Source organism: Aulonocara sp. 'chitande type north' Nkhata Bay, linkage group LG7 (genome assembly GCF_057382095.1).
Source record: "Aulonocara sp. 'chitande type north' Nkhata Bay isolate Kocher_YH1m ecotype deep benthic linkage group LG7, A_spYH_male_GT1.1, whole genome shotgun sequence".
Classification (NCBI taxonomy): Eukaryota; Metazoa; Chordata; class Actinopteri; order Cichliformes; family Cichlidae; genus Aulonocara; species Aulonocara sp. 'chitande type north' Nkhata Bay.
Genome location: NC_141350.1, coordinates 45,693,809 through 45,717,838, shown reverse-complemented (window position 1 = coordinate 45,717,838; position 24,030 = coordinate 45,693,809). Strand labels below are relative to the sequence as shown.

General features: G+C 40.6%; 1 protein-coding gene across 4 annotated transcripts; it reads left to right on the top strand.

Annotated features, from left to right (window-relative positions):
• The first annotated feature begins 536 nt into the window (after positions 1–536).
• LOC147325960 (nipped-B-like protein B) lies at positions 537–23,553 on the top strand. Of its 4 annotated transcripts, none has more exons than XM_086300758.1 (46): positions 537–689; positions 1,937–2,083; positions 2,500–2,665; positions 2,923–3,023; positions 5,504–5,612; positions 5,706–5,854; positions 6,127–6,257; positions 6,914–7,004; positions 7,140–7,664; positions 7,768–9,279; positions 10,511–10,693; positions 10,962–11,033; positions 11,139–11,228; positions 11,318–11,418; positions 11,543–11,629; positions 11,713–11,944; positions 12,414–12,565; positions 12,669–12,749; positions 12,871–12,971; positions 13,065–13,194; positions 13,309–13,391; positions 13,526–13,658; positions 13,751–13,894; positions 13,980–14,066; positions 14,178–14,395; positions 14,489–14,591; positions 14,689–14,787; positions 15,009–15,155; positions 15,709–15,843; positions 15,950–16,048; positions 16,166–16,219; positions 16,329–16,437; positions 16,534–16,670; positions 16,786–16,926; positions 17,026–17,119; positions 17,968–18,122; positions 18,317–18,407; positions 18,542–18,715; positions 18,832–19,022; positions 19,161–19,268; positions 19,531–19,731; positions 19,865–20,011; positions 20,110–20,456; positions 20,544–20,718; positions 20,906–21,094; positions 22,566–23,553. In XM_086300758.1, exons 2-46 carry the CDS (start codon positions 2,020–2,022, stop codon positions 22,923–22,925), a joined length of 7,998 nt encoding a protein of 2,665 aa, XP_086156884.1. In that variant the 5' UTR covers positions 537–689; positions 1,937–2,019; the 3' UTR covers positions 22,926–23,553. The 4 variants fall into 4 exon arrangements, with proteins under 4 accessions (XP_086156884.1, XP_086156880.1, XP_086156882.1 ...); XM_086300754.1 differs by having other exon boundaries at positions 2,923–3,053; XM_086300756.1 differs by having other exon boundaries at positions 687–804; positions 2,923–3,053.
• The last annotated feature ends 477 nt before the right edge of the window (positions 23,554–24,030 follow it).

The window sequence follows — 24,030 nt, the reverse complement described above, 5'->3', positions numbered from 1 at the left end:
TCGAACGCAGATTCACTGAGCGCTCAACACAGACAGCATCGTCGGAAGGAAAGTTGATAAAATAAATTACAAATGTTGTATTGTTCATACATATGCGTACCGAACCGAAAGCACTGTATCGAACGGTTCAATATCGATACGAATATCGTTGCACCCCTAATATATATATATATATATAAAATAAAATAAAATAAAAAGTCATCAGAAAAGCACATCATTTTATTTAAACAAGTGCAGCATAATGGGGAAAGCTTAAAAAAAACTCTAGACATTATTATTATTATAACAAGCTCTGTGATAGCAATAATGAAACACAGGTTACACCGTGCGTTAGTTCAAGGCTTTTTCTTAAGGGTCACTCTGTAGGGGGTAAATTGTTGATTTCCCCTCCATCAGCCTTTTTTATTTTTTGTCCTGAAAAATGACCTGATACTCGTTAGCATCGCCTCTAACCAAGCTCCTCTCCCCTCACGGCAGATATGTCCGCCGTGAGAAAGAAGGGGTAAAAAAAAAGAAAAGCCAGCCAGGGATTATGTGTCAGTTCCGAGGGAGCTGTTTGAACAGTGGGACGGAGAGGGAGCTAGAGACTCTTCTCCTGCTCCAGCTGCCATCCTACTCCTGCTCCTCCCCCTCCTCCTCCTCCTCCTCCTCTCCACCAGAACCACTTCTCTTTCTCATCACATCCAGAGGTAAATAAGCTAGGTTCAACTGTTACAGCCTCTTTTCGGGCAGATTGTTTACCTCCCTGCGCGTTTTCCGCCGTCAGACAGCCACCGGGAGCCGTTACAGAAATCAGCCGAGGGGGTAATTCTGATTTGTGATGGGGGGTCTGTGCTTTGTACCCCTGCCTCCTTGGCGTCGGGTCGGGGTTACGCTTCCTTAGGCAAGTCCGAGGTCCACTTTCATAGCTGGAGATGCGACGATGAAGGCCACAGCAAGTGCGAAGTGCTAATCTAAAGCGATACGCGACCCGTGCGGTAAAAAGAGCTATATCGAATAAGCAGCACACGGCTAACCGGGTTTGATGCACTCCCGGTGATGCTAGCTAATGCAAGTTACAGATAAGGCTACACCTAGCCAGTTAGCATACATTAGCTACATCTTCAGTTGTTGCTAGCCGGCTAACCGCGAGTTCATTTTTGTCACTTTCACAGACGTCGTCGCTCCGCTCTTCCTCATAGCAAGGGTATGAAACAACAAAAATAATAACAACAGAGTATTAATGTAGTTATAAGTGTTGTCAAGACGAGCTAATGTCTCTGTTTTGTTTCCGGGCAGTCCCGGGAATCTTAACTGGCTCTGAAACAAAAGAAGAATTTTGAGACATAATTAGCTAACAGTGGCTTTTTCTTTTTAAATCGCCTTTGGATTTTGTTTTGTATGTTCCGTCGGCGAAACTGAAAGTATAAACACGGACAAGCAAGCTCAAGATGCCAGAGACACAAAAACAACACACAGAAACACAATCGGTGTCACTTTATTGTGTTTTTTTAAATGAGTGATTAAATGAGAGCTGTCACCACTCGAGTCTACTTGCCAGTGCACGACGTGCGTTTGAGATCTAATGTAGTTGATTGCCGGTGTGTTTCCGCTCTCACTGTATTTTCGATTTAGAGCAGGTTGAAATTTCGCAACTGGATTGCATATCCTCAAGTTGTGTATATATATAAGGGGAAATTGTACCGGGGAGCAAGGTAGCATTTCCAACAGAGCCTTAAATCAATAACTGATAAAGCCATGCCCAGGCTTGTTGTGGGGCCTGTGTGACTCGTGTACCTCAGAGATTCAGTTATGCTGGCACTGTAATAATGCCCACTCGTGAACTCATACCATTTCTAATCCCCATCCCAGAGCAAGTACACTATAGCTGTCTGTAAAAATAATGGGCCATTTCTTAATTCAGTCTTGTTGCCACTTTTTTTTCTGTCTTTTGCAGCACTTTGGCGATGTGACATATAGGACGATTGGTGATATTGACCAACCTGTGCATTGACACGACCTCTTGACCTCATCTTCAGCATGAATGGTGACATGCCTCATGTTCCCATCACTACTCTTGCTGGAATTGCTAGCCTAACAGACTGTAAGTGCAACATCATCACAGCTTAAACACTAGAATTCAGACTAAAATGAGGCAAGACTAGTGATTACTTGAATGCCAAGCAGGCCGAAATTAACTGGGCATGTAGTTATAAGAACGCCTGAATACTAGTTATTGTCAATTCAGAGGTTATAGATTTATGTGCCCTATATCAGTTTCAGAAATGAAAAAAAGAAACATATGTAAAATATATTGTGTGCATCATTGCATTTAATACACATTCTGAAACCTTTGGATTGTTTATCCAGATTAGAATGTTGCTGCAAATTTAAATAGTGCATTGCCAAACAAAGTGTTACTTTTACATTACTTCTACATAGTGCATGTAAGTTGGGCGTCCTTACAGGCGTTTCCCTGTACAGTTTTATGCCATGATTTTCTTTTAACTGTCCTTTCAGTGTTGAACCAGCTTCCTTTGCCTTCTCCCCTACCTGCCACCACTGCTAAGAGCCTCCTCTACAATGGAAGGATCTCAGAAGAGGTCAGCAGCCTGCTGGTGTGTCGAGACGAGAGTCTAGTGACTCAGCTGGCGCATAGTCTTAACCAGGTTTCCACCGAACACATGTAAGTTTCACTCGCTGATCTTTCATACCTCGCTGCAGTACTGTTTTGTTTTTTTGTTTTTTTAACTCTTAAATTATTTTTGAATTGCACATAAACTATTGCCCTGACAGTGTGTTATTTCAGAGTAATGACTGTTTAGCTCAGTACTATAGTCGGGTATTGCCAATTTAATGCCAGTGAGCACATTACAGTAGCTGGCTTTTGGGAATAGGTGGCTCTTACCTGTAACATAGATTGTTCTTATGTTTATTTTCCAGAGAGTTGAAGGACAACTTGGGCAACGATGAACCCGAGGGCGACATGCCAATGCTCCTACAAACTTTGCTGTCCAGGAATCCCAAAATCTTCAGGGACAAAAGTATGCAAACCCAGCACAAGGTTCTGGGTGGTAAGGAGGAGACACTGAGACATTGCTGTTGACTCTGCAGTTGATCTTGCTGCATGCTTTCTCTCTGCGGGTACCTTAGTTTAGCTTAATTATTCACCTGAGCATATCTTTTGCTGGATGTGCTACTTAGGCCTTGTTTCATCCTGTGTGATTCCCACACTGCAGTCATTGTCACCACAGGAGGAAACTCTGGAATCACCACACCACACAGAATAAGCATTTTAGCCTGTTACAGGAAAGTGCAACTATTCACACTGTTACTGCTGGATTGCATCGCGCTGATTACAAGAACTGAGCTGTCATTGATGTTTTTTGTTTTGTTTTTTCCCCCCTTGTAAGACATACTAGGGAGTGGCAAGACAAATATGGAAACCACTGGCAAGTGTGTTGCCGAGTTTTTGTATAAATGCAGGTTTAGTTTTAATGGGTGAGCATTGGCGGTTACATTGTTTCAGCACAAAAGGTGAGGACAAATGCTAATGTTAACTACAGATACTTGTGTATTTGCCCTTTGCACCGATAGATCAGCCTGTAGAAAGTGAAAAACAGCCCCTGTATGGAATTTGAGGAAGTTATCTTAATCACTTGATCAACAACAGTAATGGTCCAGTAAGTTTTGTGTTTGTCGTGGGATGGCCAGGTTTGCGCTGTCTCGTAACTAACAACAAAAACAGGGCTATTCTTTGTTTTGGTGACCAGCTTTCTAGTCAATTGCCTACAGCGTGCATAAAATAATTGTCTTAAATCAGTTTCGGCAGTCACAAGGCATCTTCACCTAGTTGTTTGGACAGATCCTGGCTCTTTTATCTCCTAGTCTTTAAAGTCTTTAGTCTTTAAAGTCCTAGTCTTTAAATGAAGCTATGTTCCCTTATTTGCAAGGGCTCACCACAGTGGGTAGCTCCGGATGTTTAATTTGGCAGAATTTTTTGATTGTTTTTATTTGCCAGATGCAAACCTCAAAGGGTTTTGTGTCTCCTTCTGGGGTCAAACCAGGAATCTTTAGCTTGTCAAGTGAAACTACATTAAAGGTCTAAGCTATAGGACCAAAGAAATATCTTTTATACAATTTTATTGTTTAGCACATCCTTTAATTCGTTTTTTTTTTTTACAGAGACTGTTTCTTCTATCCAGGTCTGTTGATTATTTAAAGTAGGGAATTTTTATCTTTTCATTTGTTTCTAGTGGATTGCAGTAGCTGTATAAATCTGGTAGACAAATGTCTCAAAATCTGGCTTCCCATTAGAGGTTAAGCTCTTCGTTGGGACTTGTGTGAAAAAGCCCTTTAAATCTATCTTCATATTGGTTATAAACTCAGATAATTAAAAAAACAAACAAAAACAGAACACTATTTTTTGATGTCTTCATTAGGTTAAAAAATACCTGTTGATGTTTATTCACCCTAATATAATTCGGGTCTCTGGAATTAATAATAAATAGGATCTGTCAAAAAAATTTACAGCCAGCGAGAGAAACAGCCTAGCTCTGTTTGTTTTGTTGTCATCGGCTAGATTGCTCATTGCCATAGACATTTTCATATTTGGCTTTGGCTTTAGCTTGGGAAAGTTTTATTATTATAGGAACAGCCGCAATATCTCACAGTCACAGGTGGTAATTGTAGCAATTATTAATAATATTATAATAATATTAAAGCAAACATTTAGGCATCATTATTGAGGACAGTGGCAAATGCAAAATGAAAACAAGAAAAAGTAAACAAGTGTTTGTGGTAATGACCACACTCACAGCCCGTAAAAATGTGGAGTCAAGCATCATTTAATGCTAATGGATGATAATGTACATAGCCTCCCGCTTTGGTTTATTCTCGCCATACTAACCTCTTTCTTCGTCACTCTGAAATTCACTTTGTCAGATTTTATTTTCATTACTTGAAAATATAATGCTGCTCCTGCAGTTTAGTACCAAACGCTCTGACATTGCAAACAAACTTGCATTATGAGACGATCACCCCACTGTTAGGACTGTGAAACCATGTTTTGTGTAATGCAACCACCATCACTAAACATGCCCTCAAAATGATCGCAGACTGGAATGGACACCTTTCCTGCATGGTTAATGGAAAAGGATGGGCAAGATTGTAGCAGACCTGTTGTATTAAGTGTTCACTTTATTTTGCATCTGAAATGTTGTCTTTAACACAGTTTTTCATCCTGCATATTTAATGTTGCAACTTTCTTCCTCATGCCTCAGTGGTAGAGAAAATATATATTATTATGTTTAAACAGGATCAGGATAATTTATAAAATACTTATTTGCTAAGACTTATTATAGACTTAATATCCTGGAATGAGAAAAATAACCTGCTTTATATTATAATATAGTGAACCCAGTATTCCTACTCAGTAGGCAGGCTTGGTTTAGCTGGAGAAATGCACATGCTGAGCTTCTTGTTTGATATGTGTCTAATTTTTGTTGTTGTCTTTATCTCATAGGTGTAATGCTGCAGCCAATAGTGCAGCAGTATAAGATTACTCAGAATCAGGTCCATGGGAGTCCAGCCTCAAACTATCAGCAAACCACTGTCCCTCAGAGCCCCTCTGGGTAAAGCAGTGCCACCGTATTGTCTGATGATGAAAATCAGAGGCATGTATTCCTCAGCTAAGGCTTCTTTTCCTTTGCTTTCCTCATCTGCAGATGCTTTACATCACCGCAGTCTGGTTCAGGGCCACGCTTTGTACCCCAGCAGAACAGCCCTATACCTAGTCCCTACACACCCCAGAGTCCCGCGGACTACATGCAGTACAATCCACCCAGTTATTCCCAACACCAACACGCTCAGCAAGGTGAGTGTAATGTTTGGTCAAGAGAAAAGTATCACATAAGCTGCATGTCGAATTGCTTTTAGTAACGACAGAAAATAGCAAACTGAAGTTTTATGTGCATTTGTGTACTTCAGCAACCAGTAACAGTGCACATGGTGACTTGGATAGACCTAGCTGGTTGTATGCAAATTACTTAACTGATCCCTAATAACATTATTAACTTATATACACCGTTAAGTGGTGAGAAAATGAGCAAATATCTAACTAGAATTTTAATTTCATTTTCGTTTCAGTTACGAGTGGCTTGAGAAATATCCATGACAGCAAAGTCTCTGGACATCTATCAACTGATTTATCGAATCACAATGCAAGACTGGGCTCAGATGAAGACTACATGAACGTGGCTCACAGACTGGGAAATGAGGTAATGTGGAAATTCAAGATATCATGAACTGGACCTCAGCTCAAACTAGGCGTGGGTGAAAAAATAAATAGAGCACAGTGTTGGGATATTTTACATGGCATTATTACATCAATACAGGGAGACCAAATATTGATATTTGACTTAATAAATTAAAATACTCTGGAAATACTATAAACAAAATGGTTCGTCTCATGCAGATGAGATGATGCTAGCTGAGCAAACTTCGATTAAATCAGCTCAACCAAAAAACTACCCAGCACTAGACACATTTAGCTTGACAACGCTACCGACTAATTCAGAGCAAGCTAATGGGTCAACTAATGAGTAAAAACAGGACAGTTAACTTGATCCCATTCAGTCACAGACTGAAAGCAGACTGAGCCCATCTTATGGCAACATTTATGGCAGTGTGTGCTTAACAATCTAATTTTGTCACAACTAAAGTAAGGTAAATTATTGGATAAAGCAGATATTGACAAAGGTTAACTTTGAGGATGTAATTTGCAGTTGAAAAAGGTGATAAATCACAATATGTGTTATTGCAATACTCGGGATATCCCAAAATATAAAAAATCAGAAAAATATTGTATCGTGTCTGGTGACTCTTACATCTAGCTGACTGTTAAAATAATAAGAAATGTCTTGTGTTTCAATAGGAGCATGATTCTCCAATGAAGGCTGCTGCATTTTCAGTGAGATCCCCACAGTCGGCATGTTCTCCAGCTGGGAGTGAAGAGACTGTACAAAGTATGCTGCCTTAGCAACAAGTTAATTCTTCATTTTTGTGTCTTCGCAAAAAAACCTAATACACTGCTACAGAAATCACGTTTGGCTTAAATCTGTGGTCTTCACAATTCCATCAAATACTTTGTGTTTCTGCAGGGTCTAGGCCTTCCCTCATAATGCAGTCGCCTCCAGCTGATGTGCCACAAGGTGCACCGCCTGACCAAATCCTCACCTCGTCTGATCGCAAGAAGAAACATAAGGAGAGGAGTAAAGAAGAAAGTGATCCGATGGAAAAAAATGCCTTGTACGATATAGTTAGTTCACCAAAAGACTCGACCAAGCTGACCTTAAAACTGTCCAGAGTAAAGGTTCAAGACGTGGATCAATCTGAGGAGCTTCCCCCTGAGGCACATATGGAATTGGACCATGAAACAGTTATGATCAATAATAATAATAATAACCAGTTATCAAAACCTGCCCAGGAAGTTCCAAACAAGTTAGGAGCTGACGATCAAGCAAACTGTCAACAGGCTGCTGTGCGGTCAAATACCATTGAAACTGGTGTCACTGGCAGAGTTTCCTTTGATGATACAGAGATAGACACACTTGCAGAGATTGAGAGGATAGAACGCGAGTCAGCCAGTGACCGAGAACGATGGTCTAAAGAAGTTCAGGACAAAGGTGAAAATCTGTGTTTGTTTTTCCCCTGTGCTTCATAGCATGTTTTTCTCATCTGTTAGGTTGTTTGTGTAGAGGTGCTAAGTTGTAGTGTTCTTTCTTTCAGACAAGCCGCTGAAGAAACGGAAACAAGACTCCTATCCCCAGGAACCCGGGACAGAGTCAAATGATGGGGCTGCCATTCATGGGGGCAACAGTGTCAGCAAGATGACACCCAAGAAGACGAATGCTGCAAGTAATGGTGCCAGTCGGCCTGCTTTGATGGTCAGTATCGATCTACAGCAAGCTGGCAGAGTAATAGGACAGCCTGTAGTGGTCTTGGAATCACAGCCGCTGTGTGAGGATCACCTACGTCGTCTGAAGTCAAACCCCGATGGAAAGGTCAAAAGGGTTGGTGATGACAGACCTGGGATCATCAAGCAGCATGCTGACACTCTCCAGAAGTCTGGCTCAGATGGACAACCGGAAATGTATAAACAGAAGCAGGAAAGCCAGCGTGAATCAAAACACAGACATGACGACAAAAGTGACAGCAGCAAGGGACCGTCAGATGACAGAAGGCCAGACCCCTCACGGCAGAAACTTGACAAGCATTCAAAGTCACGCCACAAAGAGGAAAAGAATCACAACAGCCACCGAATGCTTGAAAACCGACCCGACACCCCAAAAAACACGAGCAAGACAGAGCGCTCGAGACATGGAGAAGACAAAGGCAGGGATAGAGACAGGGATAAGGACAGAGAAAGACACAAGGATAGAGATAGAGCAAGAGACAGGGACAAAGAGAGAAACATAGAAAAAGAGAAGGAGAGAGACAGGGACAAAGACAGACACAAAGAGAAAGAGAGAGACAGGGACAAAGAAAAAAACATAGAAAAAGAGAGAGACAGGGACAAAGAAAAAAACATAGAAAAAGAGCGAGACAGGGACAAAGACAGACACATAGAAAAAGAGAAAGAGAGAGACAAAGCCAAGGACAGGGACAGGAAACAGAAGATGTTAAGAGAAAACTGCAGTCGAAACTTAGCTGACCCGCATACTAAACCTGACAGCACCAGACTAAAGCACGATGGAAGCAAAAAATCAGCTGACCCCAATAGTCGACAGAGGACAGGCAATTCCAGCCTTAAAAATCCCCAAAATAAGGACCAAAAGACAAGCGAGGACGGCAACATTAAGTGCCAAGCTGGAGACAAACGTCAGTCCTTTGAGGCCAAACCGAGCGAATTCCCCTCGTACCTGCTGGGTGGCAAGTCAGGGACCCTGAAGAACTTTGTGATTCCTAAATTGAAACGAGATGGAAAAGATAAAGATCCCCCAAATAAACTAGTAGAAGGCTGGAGCGAACCGCGAGTAAGGCTGGAGAGAGTCTCATTGGTAGATAACTTAAACAAAGGAGCTAAACCCGTTGTCGTGGTTAAAAAACTCAGCGTTGATGAGGTGAAAAAGATCATTAAGGAAAGCAGGAACGCGCACGGCTCCAGATCCAGGAACTGGTCATTTTGTGAGAGGACAAACAAGCGAAGCCACAGTATGATTAGCAAGAGATCCAAATATGCTGAGTTGGCCTCGGATGATGACCAAGACAAGGATGACGATGAAGACTCTGACAATGAGCGTGAGTATCGCTGCCTTTTATAATCTCATGTTCTCAGTCGTGTAAAAACTGAAATCATGTATCGCCTCTGCTCCCACAGTAGCTTCTAAAAATGCTGCTCATTTTTTCCACGATCTGCATAAGGACCTGAAATAGTCAGTACCTGTTGCTATGGTTCAGTTCAAGAGAAAATATTACTCCTGGTGGATGTGCTTCCTCTTAAAGTTGCACAGAAATTTAATTGAAATTGTTCCTGTTTTGACCTTGAGCATTGCATGTGTTCTGGCAATTGTGTTCATCCTTTTGTAGTGTGTTACACTTGCTTTTCTATCTGTTTTTGTTTAATATTGTTAAAGTGTCTGCTGCCCACTTGTCCAGGCCACTATTGAAGCATGTTTAATCTCAATTACAGTTAAATTAGTGATAATGTTAGGCCTTAAAAATTGCAAGTTTTTAGAAGAGCACATGGGAATTCTGTAAAATCTACCAAAGTGCTTTACTGTCTCTACTTCTGATGGAATTTCCTTTTATTTATTTACAGTATTTTGACAGTGATGCATTTTTTTTGTTTTCTTTGTGCACCACTATTGTGCATTTTAAGTCAAACCAGTATTTAACAAAAGTATTACATGAATTTTTTAGGAATTATGGCCATTTTTATACATAGTCCTCTATTTTCAGAGGCTCAAAAGCAAGTGGACAGTTGAAATAAAAGCAGGTTCGTGGCCAGAAGAAGCCAGTTCCCTTGTTATTTAATGACAGATGAATCAGATAAAATGTCTAACTCCCAAGTACTTAACTTGAATTTGGTAGCTTTTAATTGGAACTTAGCATGAGGTCCAAAGAGTAACGAGAGAAAGACGCCATCATTAGGCGGGAAAAACAAAACAAAACCTGTCAGAATGACAATAAAACCTTTAGACTGCAGAGTCTTTTCAAGTATTAAAAACAATCCTTATTTTTACATTTGTATTAGTTTGTCCAATAACTTTTGACCCTCTAACAATGGAGTTAATGCAGTACTTTTACAAAACCTCTTGGATTACAGCTCAAAGTGTGCACTTCAGTCACACCTTGACTGTTTGAGTTAAAGTCACCAGTGTTGGTGTGCAAAAGCAAAATTACAAAAATGTAACTTTTTCCTAAAAATTAGACCTAATTATAAATTATAGCCCTAATTGCATGTAAAGCAGTAACTTTACAATGCAGATGCTGTCTCAACGTGTACTCTTCTCTGTTGTTGTTTTTTTAGATGCAAGGAAAAAGAAAAAGAAAGACCACGATAAGACGTGGAAGCATGAAGAGAGAAGAGGTTCTGGAGAACACCGTCGAAGTGGAGGTTTTCATAACGCTCGCCGAGGGTCTGGTAGCCGTCAGCGCGACTGGAGAGATGAAGATTCAGATGAAGGCTCTCTCCCACCGAGCCTGAGTGATGGTCAGATTTTTATTTTTATTTTTTTTGCATACGCTTACCAGTGGATAAGTGGATAATCAAATAATGTGGTGGCCAGTGAAGCCCGTGCTTTCACTTTTTGATTAGATTACAGCTGTCCTGTCATTCAGATTATCGTTATTTAAAATAATTGGTCATTCCAGTTCCTGGGGTGTGTAGAATACAACATCAATTTGTTTCTCTGTTGATGGCTTGAGGGTTGGTTGTTGCTGCTGCTGATTTGGGTACTATTGTGTGTGTGTGTGTTTAGTTGCCAGAAAGCAGAAGAAAAAGGATAAACTGAAAAACAGGAAGATTTATGATTCCAAGTTGACATCAGAGGGTATTGACCTGGCACTTTGAATTCTTTTAAAGTTAATTCATAATTAATTTTATTAAAACATAATGTATTTGTATTAATCAGTTCTCAATGACGTTAATCTAACAGAGATGATGGACTCCTCCACATTTAAGAGATTTGCATCGAATATTGACAGCGTTCTTGAGAATCTCGAAGACGTGGACCTCACTGCCGCAGGTAGTTATGATTTACTCTGCTGTTTTCAGACTCTTTGACATTTATCGAGTGTCACATTAAAAAATAGTGACATTGTAACTCTGTGCCAGATGATGATGAAATACCTCAAGAGCTCTTACTTGGAAAGCAGCAGCTGAGTGAGCTGGGCAGCGATTCTGCTAAGATTAAAGCTATGGGCATCTCTAACAAGGTGAGAAGGACATGTTCTTGCAGTGTTAAATTGTTACACTCATGGTGACAGCATTTTGTCATTGTAAACAACCTTAAATGACACCTACTGTACGGTTAAAGTAACCAATTATTTTTTTCTGCAGTTTTCTTCTAGTAAACTGGTGAAGTTTTTGAATATTTTGGAGAGGAACATTCAGGACAGCGTCAAACTTTCTACACTAATGAACCATGTAAGTTCTCAGCCTGATCTTAGTTATGCTGTTCAGGCACAAAATGTGAAATTTATTTCCTTTTTTAAAAAACTGAATCATAGGGTAATGACTCCATGGATGAGGAGCGGTTGTGGCGCAACCTCATCATGGAGCGAGTGACCAAGTCGGCCGATGCTTGTTTGACTGCACTCAACATAATGACGTCTCCGCACATGCCAAAGGCTGTTTATATAGAAGATGTGATTGAGAGGGTGCTGCAGTACACCAAGTTCCATCTGCAAAACTCTTTGTACCCTCAGTATGACCCAGTCTACAGAGTGGATCCCCACGGAGGTCAGCCACAGTTTTATTCCGTTCTTTTTAGCTGTTTTAACACGTACAGCAATAATCATGATTTCCAAGAGATTAAAAAAATGTGTGTATTTTAGCATTTAGGAGTTTTTAAAACTTTACTTACTTGAATTTCTTACGGTATTTTGGTAGTGCTTGATAATAAAGCCAGTGACTTTTGGTGTGACTAATAGAAGTTTTTTTATACATTTCAAATTCTCTTGTCCTCCTTTTGGCCACAAATCATTTTAAATCTAAAACTAATGCATTTACCTTTACCAAAGTTCCTCCCATGTAACATATGGTACATTGTGGGCTGTAACATCAAGTATTTCTTATCAGCTGATGTTAAGACCCTGGATTTGAATCTAAAGATTGTGTCAGAATATCTGAGAAATTCTAACATATTACTTCTGGGGTTTTTTGTTTAAATAATTTATTCTTGTTTATTTATCGGATCTTCCTCACCCAGGTGGCATGCATACTTCAAAGTCCAAGAGAGCCAAATGTTCTACCCACAAACAGAAGGTGGTAGTCCTGCTCTACAACAAAGTGTGCGATATCATCAGCAGCATCTCTGAGCTCCTTGAAATCCAGCTGCTTACTGACACCACAATTCTGCAGGTGCAGTTTTGAATCTGCCTTCACATCACTCAGATTTGTGTCCCCATGTCACCTTGGCTGTTGAGTTAACTCATATCTCACTGCTTTTGTGCCCATCTTTTAGGTGTCCACCCTTGGCATTACACCATTTTTTGTGGAGAATGTTAGTGAACTGCAGTTATGTGCCATCACACTAGTGACTGCGGTGAGTATTACTATAGGTGCTTCTGAAATTGATTTGGATTAAGTTTTTGATGGGATGCTTCAGTGTGACGTCTGGACTGGTGTATTTTGATGCGGTTGTTTCTTGTTTGACTCTCGTGTAGGTGTTTTCTCATTACAAGAAGCACAGGCAGCTCATTCTTGAAGAGATTTTCACCTCCCTGGCCAGACTGCCGACTAGTAAACGCAGCCTGAGGAATTTCAGGTAACTACAACCAGAGTAAATATTTGCTCAATATCAGATGTTTATTGAGGCCCCCAGTGTAACATAAGGACACTGATGTCTCATACTCCCCAGGCTGAACAGCAGTGACTCAGATGGAGAACCTTTGTATATCCAGATGGTCACAGCCCTTGTTCTTCAGCTCATCCAGTGTGTGGTCCACCTTCCCTCTGAGAAAGAGACAGAGGATGAGCACAATAAGAAGGTGACATTAAGGTTTTAATAGATTTTTTAAAACCATATTTGCCTTCAATAAATACCCAAAACATGTATTTTAAGAAATGCTAAAACTGTTTTTTATTGGGTATTTATTGTCTAGGTGGATAAAGATGTTCTTATTACAAACTCTTATGAAACTGCCATGAGGACAGCTCAGAACTTCTTATCTGTGTTCCTCAAGAAGTAAGTCATTGTTCCTACTCTTGCTATAACCTGTCATGTCTGTGTGACTGTGACTCCTTATATGTTGTATCTTTTTCTGTGGAATAAGCTGCACTGCATGTGTTGCTATTCTGTAAGTACTCTGCATGTTTCAGGTGTGGCAGTAAACAGGGAGAGGAGGATTACAGGCCGCTGTTTGAGAACTTTGTTCATGACCTGCTGTCTACAGTTAACAAGCCTGAGTGGCCTGCTGCTGAGCTGCTCCTGAGTTTACTGGGCCGGTTGCTGGTGAGTGTCACCACTCGTCATCTGCCCACTAGGAAAAAGTTGCAGATGTTTGGTTTTCTTATGACATTTCTCCTCCTTGTCTTGTGTTCCAGGTGCACCAGTTCAGTAACAAGCAGACAGAAATGGCACTTAGGGTGGCATCGCTGGACTACCTTGGCACTGTCGCTTCCCGTCTGCGTAAAGATGCTGTCACTAGCAAGATGGACCAAAAGGCTATTGACCGCATCCTCAGAGAGGTAGACTAACAGAATTTGTTTAACAGATAAAAAACCAACCAAGATGTCGATCTGCTTTTAAAATGCTTTTGGCATTTTTTCACAGACTGAAGGCAGCAACGAGATACCAAAACTACAGAAGGCTTTGCTCGGCTACCTAGATGAGAACATTGAGACGGATCCATCATTGGTGGTGTGTTTTTAACTTGATTTTTCATGAACTAAAATCTACGGAACTGCTTTCGTGTTTTAAAAAGATGTATTATACTCTGCCCTTATATATTTATGTGTTTGTTTCATCCAGTTTGCTAGGAAGTTTTATATTGCCCAGTGGTTCAGGGACATTACAAGTGAGGCAGAAAAGGCAATGAAGTCTCAAAGTGAGGACGACGAGGACTTGAAAGGTCACCATCATTCCAGGGATGTTGACTCGACCGCCGAGATCATGCAGAAGGCGGAGGCAAGGAAGAAATTCCTCCGCAAGGCCGTCAAGACGTCAACATCGCATTTCAGTTCCCTGAGGTAAATAGTGCTTCACTCACGACACTACTTCGCCACATTGCTCGTTTGTCCTCTCATCCTTATAGTAAACGATCCTCTCGACTTTTCTTTCAGGATGAACTCTGACACAATAAACTACAACGACTCCTGTCTGATTGTTAGATATCTGGCCTCCATGAGGCCGTTTGCACAAAGCTTTGATATTTATTTATCACAGGTAAGATGATCATTAGCTTGAATTAGCTTAAACACCAGTGACTGTTTATATTGTGTCAGCTGCCATTAATTTTTTTCTCTCTATGGCTTCAAACTAGATCCTGAGAGTGCTGGGAGAGAGTGCTATTGCAGTCAGAACTAAAGCTATGAAGTGTCTCTCTGAAGTAGTGGCTGTAGATCCAAGTATCCTGGCACGGGTAGGTCATTCAGTATCGACTGCTACTTGGCTCTTGCAGCTTGTCTGACACAGAACGTGTTTCAGCTGTTGTGACTGTGCAGATTTGTCCGCAACTGAGCACCAGAGCTGTAAATGCTGCCTTGCTAACGTGCTGCTCATGGCTCGATGCCACAGAGATTGATAGCTATAGTTCTGTCCTGTCACTGTCCTAAACTAATTTTCCTTCTTTATTTTTTTAAGCTGGACATGCAACGTGGGGTTCATTGTCGCCTCATGGACAACTCCACCAGTGTGCGAGAGGCTGCTGTGGAGCTCCTCGGCCGTTTTGTGCTAAGTCGACCTGAGCTCATTGAGCAGTACTATGACATGCTCATTGAAAGGATACTGGTAACTTCTTCTTCTTTCCTCCAGTCCTTTAACTACATGAGTGTTAACCTATTGATGTGCTAAAGTCTAGATTTACTTTAATCACAACATGTGTTCTTTTATGGGTTTGTAAAGAGAAATTTGTCCTGGAAAGTTTAATTCAAAATACAAAAGTTCATAAGAGTTTAAAACATTTTTTTCCTACAGTGCCACCTAAAGATCAAGTGAAGAACTGCAGGAATATATTTCTGTTATTATTTTCTCTTATTCTTCCTGTTTGCCATTATATTTATCTATCATTTTCAGTGTTTTATATATATATATATATATATATATATATATATATATATATATATATATATATATATATATATATATATACACATACATACATACATACATACATACATACATACATACACACACACACACACACACACACACACACACACACACACACACACACACACACACACACACACACACACACACAGGATAAGTAATACTTTTGGATTTACTCCATAAGTCACAACAAAAGGAAACTAATGTTCAGTTGTTCCTTCGTCTTTGTCAGGACACAGGCATCAGTGTGAGAAAAAGAGTCATTAAGATCATGAGGGATATTTGTCTAGAGCAGCCAGACTTCCACAAGATCACCGAGATGTGCGTGAAGATGATCCGGAGGGTCAACGATGAGGAAGGGATCAAGGCTGGTGTTTTTGTTGTTGTTTTTGTTTAATGTACATTTTTACAGTCGACTGTTGGAAGTAGCGTTCATATACAGTGTGTCTAACTAAACATCTTTTCCTCTGCAGAAACTGGTGAATGAGACATTCCAGAAACTCTGGTTCTCCCCGACGCCGAGCCACGACAAAGAAGCCATGACCAGAAAGATCCTGAACATCACAGACGTGGTGTGTATTATCAGGACAAAAGGGAGAAACAAAAAAACAAAAAGTGATCTTATTTAAATAAGTAAAATGAACTAACTTGTGTGTTTGTTTTTTTTTGTTTGTTTTTTTTTATTCCAGGTGTTGGCATGTAAAGACTCAGGCTACGACTGGTTTGAGCAGCTTCTCCAAAATGTTAGTTGACTTTGTTGCTGTCTCAGAAGCTGCTTGTCTGCATTTTTTCATTTGGCACTCTTTTTAATTACTGTGTTGGGTCATTTTTCTTTTCTTTTTTTCTTTTTAGCTGCTGAAATCAGAGGAGGATGCTTCGTACAAACCTGCAGGGAAGGCTTGTGTTCAGCTAGTGGACAATCTAGTGGAACATATACTAAAATATGAGGAGTCTCTTGCGGGTAAATGTATTTTGCTAAAAAAAGAACAAACATAGGTGTGTATTTGCTTCTAAAAGTCTTATTACAGATAATAACCCTGTTGTGTTTGTGTCTCAGATTGTGAGGACAAAGGGGTCAGCTCAGGTCGTCTGGTAGCGTGCATCACCACTCTCTACCTGTTTAGTAAAATCAGGGCAGAGTTAATGGTTAAGCATGCCATGACTATGCAGCCCTACCTGACCACCAAGTGCAATGTAAGTACTGTGATAGTTTTTTTTTATTTTTCGAATGTTTGAGATACTCACAGGCAAGCTAAACATGGACCTGGACAGTGAAGCTGCCATGTGTTTTTGTGCTGTCATCTGTCAGAGTCAGAACGACTTCATGGTGATATGCAACGTGGCTAAGATCCTGGAGCTGGTCGTGCCTCTGATGGAACACCCGAGTGCGACTTTCCTCACTACCATCGAAGAAGACCTAATGAAGCTTATCATCAAATACGGCATGACGGTAGGTCTCGTTTGCAGCTCGCTGCTTTCAGAGGTAGCTTTAAAAACCACAAACAGCGTGTGAGACAGTTGTTCTGATACATCCTTTTGTGCTCCCCAGGTTGTGCAACACTGTGTGAGCTGTCTTGGTGCTATCGTGAACAAGGTCACACACAACTACAAGTTTGTTTGGGCTTGTTTTAATCGGTACTATGGTAAGGATTTTTTCTTTTTTTAAGACAAAACACAACCACATTTCCCAAACATTTGTTGTGTTTAGTTATTTAAGAGTCCTTACTAATCTAATATGACAGTGGAGTTTAAAAACAAACACACACTCTCAGACGAGCTGGTTGTTTTCTTTGTGACTCAGAAAACCTTTGCCAATAGGGAAGTTGCAGAGTGCCCTCTGGTGGGCAAACTATCCAACATCAACATGGTTAAAATGTGTTTGTTCTCTCTCCTGCTTGCTTTTAAATTGTCAGTCATCGGCTGTTATAAATGTTAGTAACAAAATATCGACAAATTATCAATATCAGGTATTAATAGAGCCAGTACTTTAAGCCAGTTATGAGTTTGTGCCAAGCTGATGCACAAAACACAATGTTATGATTTCAGTCAGTAGATCACAGCCTTTCCTCTGTCGCTGTGGATCCATAAGCAGCCAGAAAGAAAAAGGATGATGGCTGATATTATGATTTTTTTTCTCCTCTCAAAAGCTAGTTAGTTGTGAGCTCCTTTTTACAGGTTTAAAAGGGTTGTTGCTAGTCTGTGAACTGTTACTAAGGAATCGTTGCCTACTTGTTTCATGTCTTTGTTTTTGTCTCTGAGAACCTCACCGTGATGTGTTCCACTTTATGCTGAACTGTCACTTAATGCTTGAGTTTTTTGTTTCAAAGGCATTTCTACTGTGAAATAAAGCAGAAAAGGTACAAATTGGTGGATAATAAAAATTCTCCTGAAATGAAAAGCTCTGTGAAAACCTAAACTATATAAGGAAATGCAGTCGTTCGACTTATTACTTCACATTAAAGCTCACTTGACTGTTTGTGTTATCTTATAGGAGCGTTAGCAAAACTCAAGACACAGCACCAAGAGGATCCCACCAGCTCCACCCTGGCTGCTAACAAACCCACTCTTCTGCGCTCGCTCTTCACTGTGGGGGCTCTGTGTCGACACTTTGATTTCGATCAAGAAGAGTTCAAAGGTGCTAACAAGGTAAACCCTGGCCCTTCGCTTGAATGTTGTAGTGGCTCCATGGAGTTGTTGTTAAGAAATTCTCTTAACTCATGAAAGATCGACCTGTTTTGAGACTGGGAGGCAGAGTTTCAGCATGAAGGGTACCCAGCATGAATGAATGTGAATGAAGACTGCAAGAGCTATTTTGATTGCTGGGTCTCTTTGTTTCTTAGATTGTCATCAAGGACAAAGTGTTGGAGCTTCTGCTGTATTTTACTACTCACGAAGAGGAGGAGGTCCAGATCAAGGCAATCATAGGTTTAGGTATATATCCTACACCTCAGAAAAGGCTCGTATAGATGTGTTTATAGTGTCACTTAATGTTTACAGCTTTCTTTTAACTTTGACTTTTGTTTTCTTTGTAAATCTGTATTTTAAATCAATTCCTCTCTTCCAAGGGTTTCAGTTCATCATGCACCCAGAGCTCATGTTTGTGCAGGAGTTGAAGGTTCTTTATAACAGCATCCTGTCGGACGAGAACAGTTCAGTCAATTTGAAGATCCAGGTCCTCAAAAACCTGCAGACATACCTGCAGGAGGAGGACTCTCGAATGCAGGAGGCTGACCGTGAATGTGAGTTTAACAGTTCCAGCTCACGTCCATTGTTATCCATGCACATGCAGTGAAACATGGCAGCCACTTAACGTGACACCTGCGCACTCACCAGGCTGATGTTTTTGCTTCTTCAGGGAAGAATAAAGCCAAGCAAGAGGATCTCAAGGAAATGGGGGACATCTCATCGGGCATGAGCAGCTCCATAATGCAGATTTATTTAAAGCAGGTTCTGGAGTCCTTCTTCCACTCGCAGTCCACAGTTCGGCACTTTGCCTTGAGTGTCATCACCCTGACTCTTAGTCAGGGCCTCATTCACCCTGTACAGGTGTGTTCACAGTCTTACATCAGTATAGCCTGATAAGGTTTATTTACATTTTCTGAATATTTTTTTAGGTGGGTTTTTGAAATTTATTTTTTATGTTTTGCAGTTTGCATACTCGTAAATTGTAAATTGTTGTTTCAGTGTGTGCCCTACTTGATCGCTATGGGAACAGACCCGGAGCCAACAATGAAGAACAAGGCCGATCAGCAGCTGGTGGAGATCGACAAAAAATACTCAGGCTTTATTCATGTGAGTTGGCTTGTGGTTTTTGACAACTGGAAAAATGTGAAAGTGTAAAAAAAGGTGGGAAAATAGAACTTTCTGTGTAATAAATGTATTTACATCTAATACTTTTATATTATTATTACATTCTGCAATTTGTTTTTGTTTTTTTAACTCACACCTTACTTAAAAAACTCAGGCTTTAAAAATAAATTGTATTTCAAATGTCATCATTTAACGTGCCCACCTAATGAGTTATCTCACTGTTTTTTGGGGGGGGGGTTTGCAGATGAAGGCTGTCGCAGGGCTGAAGATGTCTTATCAGGTGCAACAGGCCATAAATGGATCCAAACACGCTGTCATTCGTGGTTTCCGTCACGACGACTCCGACTCGGCTCTCTGCTCTCATCTCTACACCATGGTCCGTGGGAACCGCCAACATAGACGGGCTTTTCTAATTTCCCTGCTCAACCTGTTTGACGACAGCTCTGTAAGTTCATCTCTTTACTTTGGCACGATTGGCCTTTGTCAGGAGATATTTAGGTTGCTGTATTTGCCCTCAGAAGAGCAATTACACCTGTTTGTTATTTAAAAATGTGCGTTTTTGACTTTGTCTCCTGCAGAAAACAGAGGTGAACATGCTGCTGTTCATAGCAGATAACTTGGCCTGCTTCCCTTATCAGACCCAGGAGGAACCTCTTTTCATCATGCATCATATAGACATTACCCTGTCTGTCTCTGGTAGCAACTTGCTCCAGTCATTTAAAGAGGTGCAAAGCTTTGTCTAGTTTTGTTTATCAGTTGTTATACTTGGTCGCTGTGCTCAAGAGAAGATGCATATCTGACCTTTCTTTTGTCATTTGTGCAGTGTTTACAGAAAGAGCCTATAAGGCATGAAAAGAAGATGAAGATGAATAAGAAAAAGAAAAAGAAGAAGCATTCTCGCAGGAAGAGCTACAGCTCTGATGACGACGACGATGATGAAAAGGATGATGAAAGCAGCAGCACATCCAGCAGCAGTGACGAGGAGGAAGATGTAGTGCAGAGGAAAAAGGGTTCCGATTCCGACTCTGACCTGGACGATGAGGACGCAGTGATGGACCGTCTGCCTGAAAACACCAAACCTCTGCTGGAGTTTGCTAGTGCGTCACAGGGCATTTTGCTGGTGCTGGTGCTCAAACAGCATTTGAAGAATCTGTACGGCTTCTCGGACAGGTGGGCCTCGGAGAAAATGTTAATCTTTTATTATCTCTTTGTGAGCAATGCAAATCACTTTACTGAGCAATTTTGTTTGTGTTACAGCAAAATCCAGAAGTATTCACCGACAGAGTCTGCCAAAGTATATGACAAGACAGTGAACAGGAAATCTAAGGTGCACTTCAACCCTAGTCAGACACTGGATTACCTAAGGAGTGATCTGGCCAACACAGATCTCAGCTACGAGGCCAAGAAGAACATTGCAAAACAGTATTTGGATGTAAGCTTTCAATATACTCGTGTCTCCGTTTGGAAACATAAGCAGTAGCTGTGTCCGTTAGTCTGCATGTAATAATGACGGGAAGTCTTATTGGTTTTCTGTCCGAGAAACTGTTTGTCCTTGTTTGTAAAACACGTGCAGGGTAGAAATGATCATTATTACATTTTTTCTGCCTTCAATTTCTTAGTTCAAGGTTCTAATGGATCATTTGGATCGGGATGAAGAGGACGAGGACGGTGAAGCAAATGCCAATGCCAGAAACAAAGCCATTACTTCACTGCTGAGGGGTCCAAAACCCCGAAACCACAACCACAGTAATCATGCAGCTCCAGTGGAGACAGATGATGAGGAGAGCGAGGATGAAGATCCCCCTGCTGTAAGAACTTTATTTGTTTTCCTCATGGTATCTGCTACAATGCTGGAAATATGTGGTGGTGTTTGTTATGCTGGGTTAAAAGTGCCAGAAAATGACAGATTGAAGCAAACTGACTTTTATTGCATGCATACACATAAAGACGCCCACACCATTGAACATTTATTGGATTTTCCTCTGTAGAGAGGGGCTTATGGTAATGTTAGTATGTACAGTGTTATGATTTGAGCACTTCTACAGAGGTCAGACAAATATTATAGATATAAAAATCATGTGTAAAAGAGGGCTTTCAGCAGACTGGAGTCCTGTGAAAAACACCCCATGATTCAACACCTTGTAGAACCACCTTTAGCAGCAATAACTTAGCAATAACACAGCAATAACTCTGTGTGATTTTATCAGCCTCTTACATTTTTATGGAAGAGTTTTGGCCCAAACATTACTTCAGTTCATTGAGGTTTGCAGGCATTCATTTAGACGCAGCTCTTTTAAGGTCCCGGCACAGCATTTCAGTCAGGCTGAGGTCTGCAATTTGACTGGACCGTTACAGCACCGCGATTCTTTTCTTTTTCATTCTTTTTCTACTAACGTGCTCAGGATCATCGCCCTGTTGTATGACCCAGTTTGAGCCAAGCTGCTGTCAGCTGCCAGACAGACAACCTCACATTTGACTCTAGAATACTTTGTTATAAAGAAGAGTTCATTGTCGACGGCAAGGTGTCCAGATCCTGTAGCTGCAAAACCTAAATCCTCACTTAGTTTTCATCAAACATGGTGCTGTGCATTATGAACAAATATCTCCACTTTGGCATCATCTGTCCAAAGGACATTGTTCCAGGAGTCTTGTGGTTTGTTCAGATGCAGTTTTGCAAATCTAAGCCCTGCGGCCGTGTTCTTTTTAGAGAGATGAGGCTTTCTTCTGGGAACCCTTCTAAACAAGCAGTACTTGTTTAGTCTTTTGGCTAATGAACTTTAACATTTAACTTTCTACTGGCCTGTAGAGTCTGAGATGTAGCTTTTGGATTTTTTTGCAGTTTCTCTTAAGGATTGCACAATCTGACCTTGGGGTGATTTTGCTGGAATGTCCATGGCACTATGTGACGCTATGTTAACACACATCTGAATGCTCTAGAGCAGAAAACAGCTAAAACCTCTGCTTTTACAAAGGTGCTCAAATTTGCTGACGATCAGCTTTAAAGTGCATTCGATTAGCAGCATACTTATACAGCAGGAACTTAGCCACAGGGCAGATCACTGTACTTAAACCCTGCAAAGCATAACCAAATAAATTACAGTAGATTACTTCAACACCGCCAATATTACAAAGTTGTACTGTACATTTATATTAATGTTTACAAACAACAGACGTGAAGAATGATTTTCAGTGTTTAACAGTGCATTGTATCTACAGCATATCCATTAACGTATTATCCCCACATAAATAAGAGTTTCTGACACTGCCTGTCATTCACAGCGAAAGCCAAGGAAAGGTGGAGACTGTGCAGAGGATTCAGGTAACATGAACGAGACAGTAGAGGTAATGGACATCGTAGCCATCTACTGTCGCAAATACAAAGACAGACCGCAGATTGCCAGGGTCGTCCAGAAGACCAGAAATGGCTACAGTATACACTGGATGACTGGATCTTACTCTGGATCCTGGGCTGTCGCAAAGAAACGGGACGGCCGCAAAAAGGTGCCTTGGGTTGACAATATCAAGGAGTCGGACATTATTTGCAAGAAAATCTCTTTGACAAGCGGACAGAAGCTCACGAACAAAGTGGCACAGACGTTACGGGCGCTGTATGCTGCCAAGGAGGGGACTAAGAGTTAATCAAAGAGATTAGTGAAACATCTTGCACAGCTCAACACTATGGATCCAATATGTTACATACACAGAAGTTAGATTAACGTCCTGGTGGTGGAAGAGTGTTGTAAACACGTCTGTCTAAATACACACGTGTTCAAAGGCAAGAAAAAGACAAGAAGGAAATGTTTAGGAAAACATTGTGTGGGAGTTCCTTCGCTGTTGTGCAGCAACTTGGTTGTTTGATTTTTACTCCCACTGTATTATAGATGAACTAAAAAAACGTGTTTATATCTGAACATAATTCTGTAAAAAAAAAAAAACAAAGTGAATGTTGGAAATTAGTGTATTGATGATGTTCTTAATAAAGTGGTTTTTGAATTTAAACTAGCACCAGATGGATTTATTCACTTGACCTGAACTTCCACAACTTCTAACTTTCGTTTTTCTCCTGTTTAGACATTTTTGTTTATTACCTTCATTCTATAATGGACTATCTTTGATATAATTTATTTATGTTCAGACAAGTGCAGTATCTGTGCCATTATTGTTTTTAATATAGATTTTTGATGTTATAGAGCACAGAGGAACAAAAAAGAGTGAGCGCCTGCTCTTCTGATGGAATAAATACTGCAATAAATTTTTCTTACATCTTTGTTCCTTGTTTGCGTTTTTTTCTCCTGCAGGCATCAGACCGTGTAATGTGCTTGGTTTTTATTTTCCCACCGTGTGTTTGACACAGATAAATAGAAGTGATTCTATGAAGTTAATTTCAAAAAGGCACATAAGCCCATGTGACAGAAAGATTAAACTCATCTGTCAATGATTCATAATATGTTACCACGTTCAATTTATTGAGCAAAATTTGTCATAAAAGGTACGAATTTTTAATCTGCTGTGGGCACTTTGTTCCTGTCTAACGAGCTTGTGTGTTTTATAAGTATTAGTGTAAATATAATCATACTAATAGGTATATGCAGTTTTTTTACGTACACCTTTCTACCACTGAGTTTACCCCCTTTTTGCCTTCAGAAGTGCTTTAATTTGGGGGGGGGCAAAGATTCAACAAGGAGCTGGAAACATTCCTCAGATATTTTGATCCGTATTGACAGTGTCACACAGTTGCTGAAGA